This window comes from Fusarium coffeatum (genome assembly GCF_003316985.1).
Source record: "Fusarium coffeatum strain FIESC_28 chromosome Unknown BRIP53273_contig_202, whole genome shotgun sequence".
NCBI lineage: Eukaryota > Fungi > Ascomycota > Sordariomycetes > Hypocreales > Nectriaceae > Fusarium > Fusarium coffeatum.
The window spans coordinates 83,394-100,277 of NW_022157995.1; the positions used below are offsets into that span (position 1 = coordinate 83,394).

Consider the following 16,884-nt stretch of genomic DNA (forward strand, 5'->3'; position numbering starts at 1 on the left):
ATTTATACGAGCACTCTAGCCTCACAGTGTCTAGGTACGTGGTAGGTATGCTTCTCGGTGTACTCTGTATCTCGGCTCGAATTCCTATTCATACAAATCCTTATACCAAAGCATCTACATATCCCATTTTACCCATGCAAATCTCATCCACTTACACGTTTTTGCCCCTTTGGAGCTGCTGTATGTCTATTTTCGTCCATTGCCATGATAGTTGAAAAGAGCTCGCCGGCTCTTGGGGAAGGAGAGAAAGAAAGAGAATAAAAGAAAAGAAAAGAAACATAATTTTGGAAAGGCGCTGAATCGATCTATGCTTTGTGGAAGGTGATTTGTTCCAGTCTTCAACCCAACCTCTCAAAATGCGCAGCACCAAGAGTCTGGGATGATTCAAGAATCTACAGTAGGCCTGACTTAATGATGATGGCCAAACTGCGTGAGAAGCGGCACCAGCATGCCGCCCATAGTGGCCAGGGTATCCCGCATCTGCGGGCCCTTGGTCTTTCGCTGAGTCGTAGCGCTACTATCTGCATAGCCATTGAGGCCATGATCGTGTTGGTGGGAACCGCTGTCTTCTTGCATGGCATGCATTGCGACATATCTGCACACCGTTAGCGAAAGCACATTTCATGGATTATTTAAAGACTCACAAGAATGTACCACCAGAAAAAAGAAGTAGCATGCCCGTCCACCAGTGATCACCCTCAACCTTACCACCGCCCAGGAGAGTGATCAAGGACCATGTTGTAATCGCCCCGAAAGGAGCAGCCAAACTGAAGACAATGAGATGCCCTCTGGCAGCTCGCTTTGATAGGCCCTGCTTGAGGAGAAGAGAGGTTAGGCCAAAGGCAGCAGGGGCTTTGTGGATCATAATGGCTGCAAAGATGATGAAGCCAAGTTTCATGTCCGAGGTGGTTGAGGAAGCACCCATGGCGATTCCGTCGGCTGCGGCGTGTATTACCAGGCCCGTGGTCGTTGCCAAACTTCGCGCTCGTCGTGGTGTTGGTGTCAGGGATCCCAAGAACCCATCTGCTTCCTCATCAACGGAAGCAGAATCACTGTTGAGGTTGTCAAGGCTGATATGGCGTGTCTGTGGCGCAGAATGAAGGCTCTCAGTTGCATGACGGGGCAGGCGATCAATAAGGAACATCAGCAAGAACCCTAACATCAGGGAGAAGCCGATCTCAAACGTAGGGACCGCATGCGCATGTTCGTGATCGTGTTCCGCTCCGTGGTTCTCCTCGTGACTGTGCCCGCTTTCCTGTCCGGTCTCTGTCTTATCTGAGCCCTTAGCAACATCTTTTGTGGCATCGTCGGCCGTTGGTATCGCTGGAACATCAGCTGCGGCCTCGACATCTGCGTGAACATCCACGCGTTTGACTCGGGCATTTCCAGCAGCTGAATGCACAACTTGACGAACAATCGCTTCAACATCCAATTCCTTGTCGCGCTTTTGAATCGAGCCTGTGCTGATCGTAACGATTGATTCGGGAAGGTCGCGTGTGGGGAGAGGATGGCTCCAGGGGCTCCGGCGCACCAGGGTTCTCACACGATGTATGTGAGCGGCCTCTGCGGGTGAGGTCGCGGCTTCGATTCCTTCGGGAATGATGACAATGAGTGAAGTGCCGACCAGTATTCCTACGCCAACACTTGATAGGAGTCGAAGTTGTGACTGGGAAAGTGACATGGACAATGGCAGCGCTCCAGCAAGGAACGATCTGTTCAACAAGTCAGCGGCTGATGAACGAGACATATGGGTTGGTGTCATGATCGCACGTACGCCAGAGCCATGACCAGCTTCATTCAATGTCAGTATCGATATTATAGGGGAACATGTGGGTGACACTTACACATAGGCCCAGAAGAAGAAGGATTCCTCCCATTGTAGATGTTATGTCAGTCGAGGTCGAGATCGAGGTCGAATGAGGATGCGCAAAAGATTAACAAGGTTGATGCGAAAAGAGAAGGAAGAAAGAAGATGACGATGGTAATAGCTATTTACGCATGATGCGACTGCCAGTGAGTCCCTCGGAGCGTATTCCTGTATGCGCTGATCAAGGGAACAGTGTTAGATATCAACGGCGAGGGACGGGCGATGCAAGGGCGGCGACGTAGTCCAGAGGTTAGGCGTTGAGGAACAATTTTATCTGGCCTCGCCCATCAGAAGTTGGATTGATAGACATCCAATCCATTGGAGCCTGGGGCTGGGCAGCTAGTACTAGGTAGGTAGTCTCAGCGCTGAACCTGCCCGAACCATGGAGCCCTGCAACAATCTGTTAGCTGTCGATTGGTCACTGCGGGGCATTTTAGACCCTTGAAATTCCCCCTAAAGAACCGGCATGGAACCTTATACATATTCATGAAGACCTGACATTCATTGGAACCATGGAAGTAATTCAGGGGTTAATAGCATCAATTCGTCTTTATTGATTAATAACAAGATTAGTCCGAGGCCGTGATGATGTTTTTGTTGAATCCGGAGAGGCTGTCATATACTACATATCAACCTTTCTACCTTTACATCTAATGTTGGTTCCATTTTCCTCCTTCTTTTGGTATGAACGACAGTGGTAACTTCAATGGTATGTTGATGATTGACTTATCGTGGCTGCCTCATCAAGGTACAATTTAACCATATGACATATGATTATGTACCTACGTAGGTAGGTACTCAACCAACTTGGAAGCAAGTACAGTGCTATTGACTCTTTCTTTGCCTACCCTATACTTACATGCATCCCGCAACTTTTCAGATGTGTAACAAAATGATAAACTTCACACGCAAAAGAGGTTTCTATCTACCATTATAGGATGACTTCTTATTAATGTATTGCTAGTTTTGTTTGGTAAGTACTGTACTAACATGGATGATATTGCTGCGTTAGTCTCTCAAACTACTTGTCTTCACCTCAACCCCACCATTGAAACTTCAACTTACATTCTCCACTCCCGCTCTTAACTTACAAGCGAAGCCCAGGAGCTTCTGGGGCTCGATGCCGTCGAACCATACGGCCCTCGCATGATGGGCGAAACTGAGCAGTCACCCCGAAGACGTCACATTCTCTCCTCTATCAACCCAGAGAAACCTCGAAGCAGCAGGAGGAGGAGGAGTCAGTCACCAAACCTCCGGTCCCCAGTTGACGTCAGGAGAGAGTCCTCGCTTGATGCGACACTAGAAACAGAGAGCGCCAGCGCCCATCTCAGCGATGGCGGGAAGGATACCACAGCTCCAAGGCGTTCCCGTCTTCGGCTGAAGGATCGTCAGAGATCCTGTCGCAGCTCACGAGACCAGCGTCGACATCGGCATCGAGATCATGACCAAGATAACGCGGAGGAGGAGGAGGACTACAGGCGATCGCGTCGCCGTCACCACCGACACCGTCGACAACATCGCTCACCTACACCACAAAACCCTCATGAACCGGAGCCTTTAGACCCTGAAGCGGCGTTTCGAGAATCCCTATTTGATGCCATGGCCGACGATGAAGGTGCCGCATATTGGGAGGGCGTATATGGCCAACCCGTCCACGTTTATTCCAACGAGCGTGTAGGACCTACAGGACACCTAGAGCAGATGACCGATGAAGAGTATGCAGCCTATGTAAGGCAGAAAATGTGGGAAAAGACGCACGCTGGTCTGCTTGAAGAGCGCGCTCGTCGTGAGGAAGCAAAGAAACGCAAAGCTGAAGAGGATCGCCACGCGCAGAAACTGCAAGAGGACATGGACCGGAGCATACGTCGTGGCGAAGAGCGTAGAGAACGTCGACGCTGGGCACAGCGATGGGAAGACTACACAACCGCTTGGACAGAATGGGACGGCACACCTGTAACGATAGCTTGGCCAGTGGAAGGCGGTCAGCTGGAAGACATTGAAGAGGCGACAGTGCGCAAGTTCTTTGTCAATGGATTGAATCCACAAGATATCGGGGAGAAGGCCTTCGTAGCTAAGCTCCGGGAAGAGCGTGTACGATGGCATCCGGACAAGATCCAACAAAAACTGGGAGGAGAGGTGGACAGTGCTACCATGAAGGGCGTAACCGCCGTATTCCAAATCATTGATAAGCTCTGGACGGACAGTCGTCCGAGGACGTAATGTAAATACCTACTTTAGCTGAATTTCCATGAGACCCCAAGCATCACGAGTGGATATGAAGCTGGTTATCACTGAACGCAGTTTCATGAGAAGAAGGCTATCCATCATCCATGTTGCGCCGAAGAGAAAGATGACCGTGGGTCAAGACAAGCTTATGCAGGAGGAAGAGAAAGAAATATCATATCATTAAGCCGACCTTACACAAGTTTATTCAGGTTGATACCGAAAGGATAAACATAATGATAAGAAATATAGGATGCCATCTTTTCATGATCCGGTGACAGCTTCGCTCTGCACAGCACGGTAATCACGAACATTCCTCTTACTTGAGTTTTTCTATCTATCTATCATCTACACTTCTAGAGAGCCGTTGGAGACGTACAAGTTAGGAGTCCAAACATGACAATCGATAACATATGTAATCCAGCTGATCGGGAGTGGTTGTCTATTCGAATTATACGACTGAAGGCTGACCCCTCCAGGGCAGGTCGAGAGGTAGGCTCATCTCAGTTGAAGCATTGAATTATATATATACGAAAGAGAAACTTACTATTGATGAGTCCTGACTTGCTTCTTGACGATGGATATTTTGGATAGCGGTTCTAGCCTTCTTGGTCTCTAATAACCTTGCACGATCTTCATGAACCTACCAACAGCTGTGTTGTAGAGTCCGATCTTGGAGACATTATAGCACGTGAAGGATTTCATGGAATCTTTTATGATGGTCACCGTACTGTCTACAAGTCCCCTAAGGATTCATCAATGGCGAGCTGGAGTGAAACAACGGCTGATTGACCCCTAAGGGAGGCCGAAACAACGGAAAAGTGATTCCAGCAGATTGACCGAAAAAGGACTAATTGGAGGATTGGTCTGCATAGACTTGGCCACTGCAGATACTTGTGCATATCCCTCTCAGTGGGAATGGGGGTCGGATAGTGAATGGCCACCTCTTTGCTTAGCTTGAATCACTACTTACCTGTCTCATATGTATTTGCTGATCTTCCCCTTCGAAACTGTGCTAATGATGAGAGAGTGTACGGATAGTGAAGGCTTTATCGCCGGCGTGAATCATCAAGTGACATCAGAACCATTCATACAACCGTCAACCACAACATGATTTGAATATGTAGCTTACGACGCTTCACATCCTTGGCTCGAACCGACCACACAATCCATGCCATCCCTGGAAGGATTAGAGTAAGACATAAGCTTGGTTTTACGCCGTGTAAATTGTTGGCCCATGCTAGCATCAGTTCACACCTACATCAAAGGGAGACGCCAAACAGGATCGCGTGAGATGTGAGCCCTATCAAGCATTCATGCTTCATCTCGTATTAATCGTGCTAATAGTAGGTCTGTGACTTTGAACTAGTCCAAGTGATGAATCCCGCGATTTGCAATTCTTTGACAACGCTGAATCAAGATGAATGACTCAGAACCCGTGTGCTTGAATTTAAAATAATGGTTAAAGATTTGACCGTGTGCGTTTCATTAATTGCTGTATATCCTGCCGTACTGTACAAAAACCATTTTACATGTTGACGAAGAGAGCAGCACCACCCATGAGAGCACCCATAGCGACAGCAGCGGTGGGCATGGCACCGGCATTGTCGTCAGTAGCGCTGCTGGCAGCGGCACCAGCACTGCTCTCGATAGCACCAGCCTTGGAGGTGAGAGAGGCGATCTGATCCTCAATAGCCTCGCTGGCGGTACCAGTGGCAGTCTCGGCGGCGGAGCTGAGGGAGTCGAGCTTGTCCTGGACAGACTCGGAGGCCTCGGCAAGGGCCGAGGTAACGCTGGCGAGAGCGCTGGTGTCGACGGTCTCGGATCCAGTCTCGCTCTCGGTCTCAGCAGAAGCGGTTCCAGAGGACTCGGTAACGGTAGAAGCGTCGGTCATAGTGGTGGTAGCACCAGTGACATCGCTGATGCGAGAAGAGACCTCGCCTTCAACTCGGGTGGAAACATCCTCGACGATGGAGGAAGCGTCGTCAATACGGGAAGAGACGTCGCCGATGATAGAAGAAACATCGTCAGCGCCAGGGATATCGACAGACTGGGCCTATTGTTTGTTAGTTAGAAAACAAGTCCATTAACTTGTACAATGAGTTGATCATACCTGAGCGTAGGCAGTCAGGGCAGCAAGGAGAGCGACAGCGGAGTACTTCATTATGTCGGTGGTGTTGGTGAGGTTGAGTTGATAGCGAAAAGAGTGTTGATTGAGATTTGACAAGTCTGGTCTGAATTCAGAATGCAATGATGAATTGATGGATGAAAGAAGAGAGGAAAAGAAGAGTAGAGTTATGGCTGGAGGTCAGGACGTTTATGTACACAGATGGCTACCCATGCCATGCAGTTCAACTACACACCTTGGACCATGATTCTATGTGCACGCCTCTTCACCCCGGACTGCCCGTCCTTAGCCCGGGGCTGGGCGATTCGCATGTTGGAGCAGTGGAGGCACGTCTATCCGTAACTAGGCCATAGATCGGGTACGGCGTACAGTAACGTACTCTACCGTACTGCCAGCGGACTTGAGCCGTACCTGAATCCCAAGTATGCATGTCCGTGCCCCAGACAACTTGGCCTAGGCATGTTTCTGACACTCGACTGATGTCAGTCAGTCATTGAGACCGCAACCAACAGTACCTACTGTACTGACTGGACACCATATACTGTGCTCAACTGCAAACGACTCTGAGCTCTAGGCTGCGTTGCAGAGTAAACGCTCGGGTAGCAATAGCTATGATGTTCTTAGTAGAGTACAGTACGGCAGAGTCCAGTGCATACGTGTGATGTCCTCAGCTGCGCCATAGCTTATGCAAGGCAGTGCCGAAGAGGGGATCCTCTGTTTCAGCTCACCCTATGTACTGTAAAGTACACATGACTCCGGAAATAAACAGCATCAGCTAGGTGTAGGTATGTTAGCAAAGCTGGGCTCAGCCAGCCTACCAATTTTGACAGCGAGTTATTGTATCCTTGTGAAACTGAGCCTCAAGCCCACGCGGCATGCATTGAACCCCCAACAAAGAGCATCGGTCGGTGTGCGATATACCCTGGTCTGGTATCCGTATTTGGAGTAGAGCATAAGACCCAGGTTGGGTTGGGAGCAGTTGCCCAGCTACCGAATTCGTTCATTCAGAAGCGAAGCTAGACGACAATTCATCAAGTGACGTCTTTGAGAGATTCAAGTTCGCGAGTACCTGCATAAGATTCCGCAATCAGGGGTTCACTGCCGACCTCTTGTCTCTATATCAGAAAAACCGGTAATTGAGTAGGAGATGATATCGAAATGAAGAACCAAGAGCTAAAAGTCAGGAACCGTGTCGGTATGGTATTGCTTGGCTGCCAAGCATACAGTACAGTACTGTACCCTGTCTTTCAGTGGCCATAAATCATCATCATTCATCACGATTCCGTGCATACTACCTACCTAGGTATGTATGCACTATGCTGTGACAGGCGTGGCCGTAGTTGAGTCTGCCGGCCAGACTAGGTATTGTACTGTCCTGTATGTACTGTAGCCTAGCTGAACCAACGTGCTCTAACTCTGCACGTTTAAGAGGCATCTGAGTCTTTGCATCTACCTAGGTAGGAAATTACCTATTGTACAGTTGTGTGGACAAGGGTGTTGTAAACAGAATCGATTAGTAGTACCCCTGGAAGCAAGATGTTCAAGTCAGACGAGACGAGTCGGTCGAAAACGAACTTTTTGACAAGGATTGAAGAACATGGAAACTTGTTCTGACGTTATGTTGCAATTGTGGGGTTAAAGTCAGCCACTTGCTCTTGCTCCCGGTTTTCCACAGCCACGACTACTAACCCAAGAAAGTGAGCTGAGTTACCAAAGAGGGAAAGACGTAGCGCTTTAGTCAGCGAAAGACCTACATACATTAAACGTCTGAGAGGTACGGATACATACTAAGGTAGGTGCCTACCTAGGTAATAATAAGTTGCTGTAAGGTGAGATCTTCGCTCTGGCAACAAGCGTCGGGTCTGATCCTTTTCGCTTTCCTGCCCTGTTCACTCGTTCCATGGATGGTGCTGCTGTGCTGACTTCCATATGTACTGTCTGTACCTATCTCTAATTATTGTTCCTGCCAGAACTTAAGTTGATCATTCCTTTCACGTAATTCCGGCTGACTATTTGCGTCACAGTGGAGTAGGAAGGAAGGAAGAAAGACCCATATTTTTGTTTGCAGGCAATAGCGGCCCTTGCTCTTCCTGCCTTTCGTTCTTGCTCCGGTTCCTACTCCGGACAGCATAGACTAGGTACCTACCTAGGCAGTACCTACCCTGCTGCTGACGGGCTATTAATGCCCAGTAAGGTACTGTATGCACTGCCTGTGCTTCACTGGATCAAAGCGTGAGTGAGGTCCATGAGCCTTGCCAGGATCCATCCAATTGAATGTCAGGACTCTCTTATAGGCTGGGCTGGTAGTACAGCCCCTGGAAACTTCCATTGCAGTCCTGTATTAACTGTTCCCCAGACTACTACCTGCTAGGGTTCCATTCCTAGCAAATTATCCAACAGCCTACCCGTCCATAGTCATTAACACTTCAGCCCTGCCTGGAGTTGTAGAGACATGGACGACGTATAAGTTTCACAAAAGATGCACACAGCAGTCGCTCGTGTACTTTGCAGATGCTCGACGTTATTTACAGCACAATTACCAACGAAACAAACCCATTCCAAGATTTACAGGAGCATTTTAATGTAATCGTGGGTGCCGTAACGTTGTACATTCACCCATATGAAACAATAGACATATACACAAAAGACCTTGGACTGAACCATGTCCTGGAGAGAAAACCTTATGTCCCCCCTCTCTGGGGGGCTCTCAACCTAGGAACAAAGATCTACTCAAGCTGAAAAGTTAAACCAAAAGTAGTGCCAACGCCTGGATACTGAGTACAGACCACCCGCCGACAGTGTGCGTTGGCCGACTAGAAAGAGAGGGAGAGAGTGAGGATCGACTGATGTACAGCAATGCAACAGTGGGAATTGCCGATGACAAGGGACCAAGTCCATCCTTTTGTCTGAGCCTTGTCAGCATCGTGCTGTATTGTACAGTACAGTACTACTACCCTTGAGGAATTCAAGAGTCAATATATTAAACGAAATATCAGAACGCCCAGGAAGTCGTTTTTGGGAATTACTTGCCAATCCCGATCTCGGTTGCAGACTACTAACCTACAGTACTAAGCTTCTTTTCTTTTTCTTGTCTCTAGTACCTGACCTGAGCGAGACAGTAAACTGCGAGAGTCCCTGAACGCGCGGCACGCGACACAACCTACACAACCTAATAACAACCTAAGCGCAGATTCGTTACTCTAGCTTGTTGAGCTAGCCAACGGTACGGATACAGGACGGTTCCCTACCTTACATTGCCTCCCTTGGCGTTGGACCTTGTTATTGCAGTCCTTCAGGATCAACCATTTCTGAACACAAGCTGACAAGCAGCCAGCAACGGACGGAAAGAATCTTCAACAATGTGGTGAAGTACAGTAGGTATAGTACAGTAGGTCGAAAAGTATCTGCAGCATGGCCAGCTCATTAACTCATACTAGGATCATTGTTTGAAATCATCATGTATGGCCCTCACAGCGCAATATCTACGTACAACACTCGTATGTACTGTAGGTATGAATGGATGTGTACGGATACGTACAGTACAGTACTTGCTTGGCTGGTCGTGTCCGTCTTGGCCTCAACGCCACACACGCCCCTAGGTGTTCCACTCTGACTCCATTTCTCTCCGTGCTTCCATAATATTTCATTGCCATAACCCCGGCTTGGCACCTTGGATCGCCATTTCAGCATAAACCTGCCTTGCTTGACTGTTTTGACCAATGCTTGCCAAGCCCATACCAAGCACAGAATTTGATCAATCCAAAAAGTTTTCCTTCTCATCGAGATGCGATGCATAATAGTGGGCTGATCGAGCCTCCAGGCTTGTCTCGTTCTCTTTCTCTTTCTCTTCATTGTGACGAAAGGGGTCCCTCCGCTAGCAAGACAAGCAATGGACAAGCTCGCAACTACTGCAAACCGACAGTACTAACCGTGTGCGGTGTGCACAGTGCACACTGCAAAGGAAATGCGAAATACGATTATGCAAATCTCAAATGCCCATATTGTAGATTTTCCTTTTTTCTTTATATCCAGTCACTTTCCAGAGAAAATTGCACATATCTGTGCCAAATATTGGAGGTAATTCCAGAATCAAGATAATTCATTTGAACATGCCTTTCTTGAGTTCCTCCACGATCTCGGCCGCCTCCAGCGCACTGCGGGCTTCAAAATCGTATCGTTTGCTTTCCGTAGCTTTGTATACAACAAGCTGTTTTTTTTGGGCATATTTAGTCCTGAACTTGATCATGAATCTCGAAAAGTGAACTCACCTTGACGTTTGTCGGATGCTTTCGAAGTACTTTGCATCCAACTACGTTGCTGAAGTGCACCGTTGTTGTTTTGCCTGAACCGTCGTGCAACGCCTTACCACCAGACGCTGGCATGATGTGTATATACTCACCGTCTATCACCAGGATGCGCTCGCTCATACCTACGATGCGCATTGGCTGTTTCCGCCAGACGGTGTATTTCTTATAGCTGGCATTGCTGAGCTCATCCTGCTTCATTGACTCACGTGCCAATGGATGACTACCAACCATTGGTGTTTGCGACTTCTTGCGCTTCTGCATGGCTTGCTCAGCTAGTGGCAAAGTCTTTGGCGACGAACTGCTCGGCGACCCGGTCATGGTTAACGGGCCATCTGTTGCGAATCGTCTTCGGTACAACTCGAGGTCCGAGACATTTCCAATGGAAGATACAGGCCGATCCAACATGACGACTGCCCCCGAACTGGGTAGTTTGAGGACATGGTTGGCTTTGTCTAGCTGTCTCTTCCGGCAGACTACGTCCAGAACCTCTGCCAAGTAAGTGTCTGTCATAACATCAAGTGTTACCATCTGGCCTGGTGCGAGGTCTGAGGACATGATATGAACTCGGAGTAGCTTCTGCTGCCCTCGGGACGTGTTGGGTACCGCAGCAGGTGCTTGTGGCATGTCTGCTGGAGGAGCATTCGATCGATAGGTTGTTGTAACGATGGGATTTTGCCGTGGCCGGTTGGAAAGAACTGAGTTAACACTTGGCCCTGGAGTGCCCCGAGGAGTTGCGTCCTCGTCTGGCTGTGTGGAATCAAGGGATACGCCGCCACTGCTATCCTGTGAGGTCACTGGCTCCTCTTCCTCGTCCTCTTGAGGCGTCAGCGATTTGTTCTCATGATACTCGTCTTCTGAAGCCTCTGCCAGTGCGAAGTCGTCGTAGGCGGTTGAATTTGATCGCATGCGCCCTCCACCTCGAGCCGCAGCATTGTTCACCGTAGTGAAAGACATCAGAGGTTTAGTCCTCTCAAAGGGGGGGAAGTCATCATCGACTTCACCACCTTCTTCAACCATACGTAGAGTCCACCAGTTGATATTAAGTTTTCCCTTGGGCAAAGGGGGTTCCAGTTTCTCCTCATTGTATCGGTACAGACTCAGACCGATGAGGTCTGCTACTGTCACCACCCTCTCGGCGCCTTGTCCATCGTGGACGCGTGGCCGGATGAGGACCTGGAATGGCTTGCTTGGCATTTTTGAGAAAGGGGCATATATACGCACGGCAATAGATCCCTGGGTACCCTGTCCGCTGAAATGTGCAAACTTTTGAAAAGGAATGGATGACTTCTTATCCTTGGCTTTAAGAGCGGCTGAGAGCAAACTCTTCGGTTGGGCAACACTCAAGGGTCGAATCATACTCATTGGCCTAGGAGGAGGTAGAGTTCCAAGAACGATGGGATGTGTCGATGGCTTCGATTTGCGAATTGTAGACTGTCGCACAAAATTCTTTGGTGGTGTCCCCACGACCTGACGAGTAGGCGATGCGTTAATGGCGTTCTCAACACCGTCGAGAATCGATGCCGAGTCTATACTCTCGGCATAATCGTCAGACATGTCTGAAGCCTCATCAGAGTCCTCTTCTTCTTCCGGAAGGAGGGATGTATCTGCTCGCTGGATGCCGGGTGAGGGTTCCTCCAGAATCCTGGCCTGAAGCTTTGCAGCTCTCGCTGCAGCGCGTGCGGCCTCTCGATGACGCTGGACCGTAGGAATATCGGTCTCATTTTCGGATGATATCTCGCTACTTGTGACCGTGTCCCTACGTGGCCTCTCCTGGACTGTCCCTAAAGCTGACTGTGAGCCTCGGCGAGGGGCTCTTGGTGAAACAGCACCGACTTGACGAAGGTTGGTGTTTTGCAGTGGTGACGAGCCTGCTCTGTTTCTAACCGGCATCTTTGCGAACTTGATCTGCTGTGCAGCCCTCTGGTCTGTATCATCGTCACTTTCGTCGCTCAAATCGCTGCTATCCTCCTCTTCCATCTGCTCGCGACGCCTGCGTCGCCTCGTAGCCATTCCCGGGCCCATAGTGTCTGACCCGGCCGCCGTGAGCATGCCGCCATCCTCCTCTCCATCCTCGAGTGTGAGTCCGGCTTGCTTTGGCGCCTGGAAGTATTCAGAAGCAATTGCAGTAGGAATTGGAGGCGAGTGCGTCCTCTTATGGTGTGAGGAGTTTGGCCGCCAGCCAGCAGCCTTGAAAGGAGCTGAGTTTATGAAGCCATCATTAACGTTAAGTAGTCGCTCTCCTACGCCGTCGGCAATTTCGTCGAGATAACTGGTACGTAGTTGATAAGAGACGAGTCTGGAGAAGATTAGTTTAGATATGGCAAGATACTTGATATGCGATCGGTACACACTCTTCTAGTTGAATGACTGACATGGTGGCAGCTTTGATAGGCGCGACTGTACCACGGAGGTTGTTGAATCAAGTCGAAAGTAAGTGGCTTGCCTCTCTCACATATTTATCACAACCCGAGCCGCTGATGGTAGAATAAAGGAGGTATTAGATAGATATCGTATCTATCATTGTGTTGCCTACTGCAGCAGATAAGTACAGGTAGTAGAGTAGGTATGTATGTAGGTTTGCGACAACTGGAAGCAGTGGGGTTGGAAGTTCAGAGCCATAGGTAGGTAGGTAGGTACGTAGCTAGTCGGAAGGCAAGCACAAGCACAGGCCATTCATAGACGAGACAGAAGTGGAGCCTCTGAACTTCATATCGCGACACTCAAGTTCGCGATTCTTTGGCATCCTTCATCTTTCTTTTTTTTCCATCATCCGATAATTAACTACTGAACCGAGCGCAATGGGTCTCGTCGACTATTCTGACTCCGAAGGCTCAGGCTCTGAAGATGAAGTTCAAGCTCCCGTCAAACCCGTCCCTAAACAAACCGTATCATCCAAGAAACCTTTCCAAAAGGTTGTCGATCGATCCAACCCAGGCAAGATCGTGGTCAGCCTTCCTCAACTCTCAAACGATAAGGCGCAGATTCCAGAACCCGCGGAGAAGAAGATAGAAATTGGCGGAGGTAGCGGCAGTGGCAGATTCTCTGGGTTCAACTCGTTTCTTCCAGCGCCCAAAAATGCCAACATACCCAAACCTGCAGCGTCGAGCAGTTCATCGACAAGGCCAGTTTTCCAATTCAAGACAAGTGCTGCGCCAGGATTTACTCGAGAGGCAGGGGAAGACCAGGATAGGGCAAACGACAATGCTTTGGAGGGTATGAGTTTGCCGCCACCAAAGGCTGCGCAGCCCTACATCCCTGAAGGACAGAAGCCCGCGGGAGAGGTCAAACTTGTCGGCAAGCCCTTGATGTTTAAGCCTTTGTCAGTAGCGAGAAACCCGCAGAAGAAGAAAAAGCTCAACTCCGGACTGGCGAAACCAACATCAGCGCCCCAGCATGAGCAGGCCGGGCTGAAACAAACCAAAGTGGCTGGGGCGCCGGCAGTTGCGCCAGCAGCAGTCCCAAAGAAGGTTTCCCTCTTCTCTATGCACACAGAAGAATCACCAGAGTCTACAACGAAGACCTCTACTGGTGGCTACGAGCCCATGTTTGCGACGGCGCAAAGCTCATTAGGCTACGATGAGGAAGCCTATGGAGACTACGCCAGCCATGCACAAGCTGGCCCGTCGGCAACTACCCTGCCGGGATCTGAATCCTTGGATACTGTCGTTGAAGACCTCAACCTAACACCAGCCCAACGACGGGAACTCTTTGGTCGTGGTGGTCTCGGTAACCAAGCAGCCAAGAAGGTCATCAACTTCAATATGGACCAAGAATATAGACATAATGAGGAGATTCGAGCCGCAGGAGAAGAGCAAACCCACAATCCTGTGCGGGCGATACAGGGAGGTGGTAAACATAGCCTGCAGCAGTTGGTGCAGAATGTACAAAGCCAGCGCGATGCCCTCGAGGACAGCTTCGCCAAGGGGAGGAGTAACCGAAAGGAGGCAGCAGGCAAATATGGATGGTGACGACGATAATAATGATACCCAATGTTATACACGACATGCAAGAATATTCCATTTTCCTATCCAATTTTCAGTCTACATATATTCGTCTTATGCGCCGTCTATGCCTATTCAAGTATCTAACCAAAAATACAGAGTCATTTAAGCATAAACATGCTTGAACCAAAGGGGTTGTCTCAAAAGGCAAATCGCTCGCCATGCAATCCAACTCCGATCTGAGAAACCAAAGTAAAACAAGCGAAAGGTATCAAAATGTCTCGACTCCAACTTTGCGACCACTTTGGAAGGCATTGTCCGCCAACATGAACCCCCATTCTCCCCGTGTTGTCGGGGATATATCATCATACTCGTGCGGTGTCATAGGACCGAATTTAGTTGACCCTGGACTCATGATAGGGGTTGGTGTGAGAGGACTGAAGGCACTTCGATTCACTGGTCCTGCAGTTAGGACCTGATCTATCGTTGAGGGCGGCTCCCACTGCTGCATGGTGAAATACAACTGGTCCGTCGGTCGTGCTGTCCGATCTCCATCTTCCTCTTCCCTAACTTCGACTTGAGCTGGCACTTGGGCTGAAGCCTCTAATTTCTTTGGTTTTGGCCTAAGAAGAGGCCCGGGAGTGAAATTCGTCTGTAGCTTGAGCAAAGGCTTCGGCGATGGTGTTTTCCCTTTAGACGCTGCTACGTTAGTCGTGACCTCGTCCGCCTCTTCCTCTATATGCCGTTCCTGAGAATCGCTGATGGGCTTGATAGCTGGTTCGACGAAGCTCGTAAGGCCTGAAATTCCCCCGTGCTGTTCCGGTCCTCCGTATGCTCGTCGATACATGCGATCCAAATCGACCAGGGCGGAGTTCGACACACTCAACCAGTCATACGATCGAAGTATAGCCGTCTTGGAAACCTTTGTGCCATTGGTTGCTAGGATGATGCGTCTGAGTTCGTCGACGGCGTCTTCGAGGCGGAGAGGGGATTTCGTCTTTGAGTAGCTAGAAAGAGCACTCTTCAAGCTGTACAATCTGTCAAGTGATAAAATGGTGAGGCCCTCCGAGCAGAAGAGGACCTCATTTTGAATGATGGAGCTGTGAATGAGTTGATTTGTGAGGCCGCAGGATGAAGGCCTGACAGCGGCCGAGAGCCACTCTGGTCTAGAGCGTGTTAGTCGAGACTTGCCCGCTAATAGTCTGGTCACTTACCCAAGGGCAAACTTCTTTTCTGTTTTGGCCAATATCGAGTTCAGTATCTTTTCAGATCTAGGGTTAAGCTCATTGGTGTGGATGAGCCGCATACCAAAACCCGATGAAGCGGTCATCATGGAGCTCATGGTATCTGTAGTCGTCGACGAGGCAGTACAAGGTGTCATGGGAGGAGGAGACAGGGGTGTTGAGGGCGACATAGGCCATTTCAACCGAGGGCTGGATATTTCAAGTGGGGGAACCTGGCCAGGCGAAGATAGCCCACTTCGCGGCGAGTCTATTGATCGAAGGGACACTGAGGAACCCTTCTTCATCAAGGACCTGAGCCTAGAAACGGGACCCTGTGAGAAGTTGAGACGGAAACCGGGAGATAGGGTCGTTGGAGTCGTTGGAGTCAATAAACCCTTGGGCGGAACGACGGATGGAAGCTGGTAGTCTCGACGAGCGACAACAAGGGTGATGTGCTGAGACTTTCGAGCAAGACAAGAAGATGCATGCTCGAGAGCAGGTGCTAGGTGCGGCGGTAGATGGTGGGCATCGAGGATAGAGGTACCAGCCTCGAGCGGGGACGAGATTCGATCCTTGAGCGACATTTTGAAAGTGCAAAGGCGAAGTCGTGCTTCAGTAAAGAGGACGACTTAAACAGCCTGCTTGACCCGGTATGTGAAGAGGATAACAAATGAAGGACGAGCAACACTCGGCTAGAAAAGAAAAAGCAATAGAATACAATACAATACAAAAGAACTGGATCAAGCAAAAGCTGCACAGCAGCTGCGGTATCCTTCTCAGGCCTGGTCTGGTATATCGTGAAACCGTCGTTATTGTAATCCTGCCTCAAGAAGAGTTTCAAGAAAAGAGAAGATGAATGGCAAACAGGAGTATTAAAGAACATGACACCATCCGCTTGAGCTTATTCTTCCCCGGACAGCTCTAAAAAAAGAACGGTAAGTTGTTTATGTTTCACTCTCCAGTCAGTCACCTTTTCCTCTTCAGGTGGCCTCCCAACAAGGCCCGCCTGACGACCCTGGCAGACGGGACAACATGAAACGGGATGATGCCGAGACCAGTTAGACCTCAGAGCCATTGACATGATATATGGATGTCGAAGGGGGGGGAAACACAGTAGAGTATCACAGTTTAGGACAAGCGGTGTTCTTCCTTTTACTGGACGGTAGTGATTTACAGGAAAGATTGACCAAAAAGG

General features: G+C 49.4%; 6 protein-coding genes across 6 annotated transcripts; 2 read left to right on the forward strand and 4 right to left on the reverse strand.

Moving 5' to 3' along the window:
• Positions 1 to 408: 408 nt before the first annotated feature.
• FIESC28_08556 (uncharacterized protein) lies at positions 409 to 1,877 on the reverse strand (the record flags this gene model as incomplete). Its single annotated transcript, XM_031162694.1, has 4 exons — positions 409 to 595; positions 645 to 1,712; positions 1,775 to 1,791; positions 1,845 to 1,877. The coding sequence occupies 4 exons, from the start codon at positions 1,875 to 1,877 to the stop codon at positions 409 to 411; spliced, it is 1,305 nt and encodes a 434-aa protein (XP_031013249.1).
• Positions 1,878 to 2,643: 766 nt separating this feature from the next.
• FIESC28_08557 (uncharacterized protein) lies at positions 2,644 to 4,087 on the forward strand (the record flags this gene model as incomplete). The annotated part of the gene is made up of 3 exons (XM_031162695.1): positions 2,644 to 2,657; positions 2,832 to 2,840; positions 2,962 to 4,087. The coding sequence occupies 3 exons, from the start codon at positions 2,644 to 2,646 to the stop codon at positions 4,085 to 4,087; spliced, it is 1,149 nt and encodes a 382-aa protein (XP_031013250.1).
• Positions 4,088 to 5,618: 1,531 nt separating this feature from the next.
• On the reverse strand, positions 5,619 to 6,254 carry FIESC28_08558 (uncharacterized protein; the record flags this gene model as incomplete). Its single annotated transcript, XM_031162696.1, has 2 exons — positions 5,619 to 6,146; positions 6,204 to 6,254. The coding sequence occupies 2 exons, from the start codon at positions 6,252 to 6,254 to the stop codon at positions 5,619 to 5,621; spliced, it is 579 nt and encodes a 192-aa protein (XP_031013251.1).
• Positions 6,255 to 10,317: 4,063 nt separating this feature from the next.
• FIESC28_08559 (uncharacterized protein) lies at positions 10,318 to 12,899 on the reverse strand (the record flags this gene model as incomplete). Its single annotated transcript, XM_031162697.1, has 3 exons — positions 10,318 to 10,425; positions 10,487 to 12,821; positions 12,877 to 12,899. The coding sequence occupies 3 exons, from the start codon at positions 12,897 to 12,899 to the stop codon at positions 10,318 to 10,320; spliced, it is 2,466 nt and encodes an 821-aa protein (XP_031013252.1).
• Positions 12,900 to 13,323: 424 nt separating this feature from the next.
• FIESC28_08560 (uncharacterized protein) lies at positions 13,324 to 14,493 on the forward strand (the record flags this gene model as incomplete). The annotated part of the gene is made up of 1 exon (XM_031162698.1): positions 13,324 to 14,493. One exon carries the CDS (start codon positions 13,324 to 13,326, stop codon positions 14,491 to 14,493), a length of 1,170 nt encoding a protein of 389 aa, XP_031013253.1.
• A 244-nt stretch (positions 14,494 to 14,737) lies between these two features.
• FIESC28_08561 (uncharacterized protein) lies at positions 14,738 to 16,273 on the reverse strand (the record flags this gene model as incomplete). The annotated part of the gene is made up of 2 exons (XM_031162699.1): positions 14,738 to 15,632; positions 15,681 to 16,273. The coding sequence occupies 2 exons, from the start codon at positions 16,271 to 16,273 to the stop codon at positions 14,738 to 14,740; spliced, it is 1,488 nt and encodes a 495-aa protein (XP_031013254.1).
• Between the last annotated feature and the right edge of the window lie 611 nt (positions 16,274 to 16,884).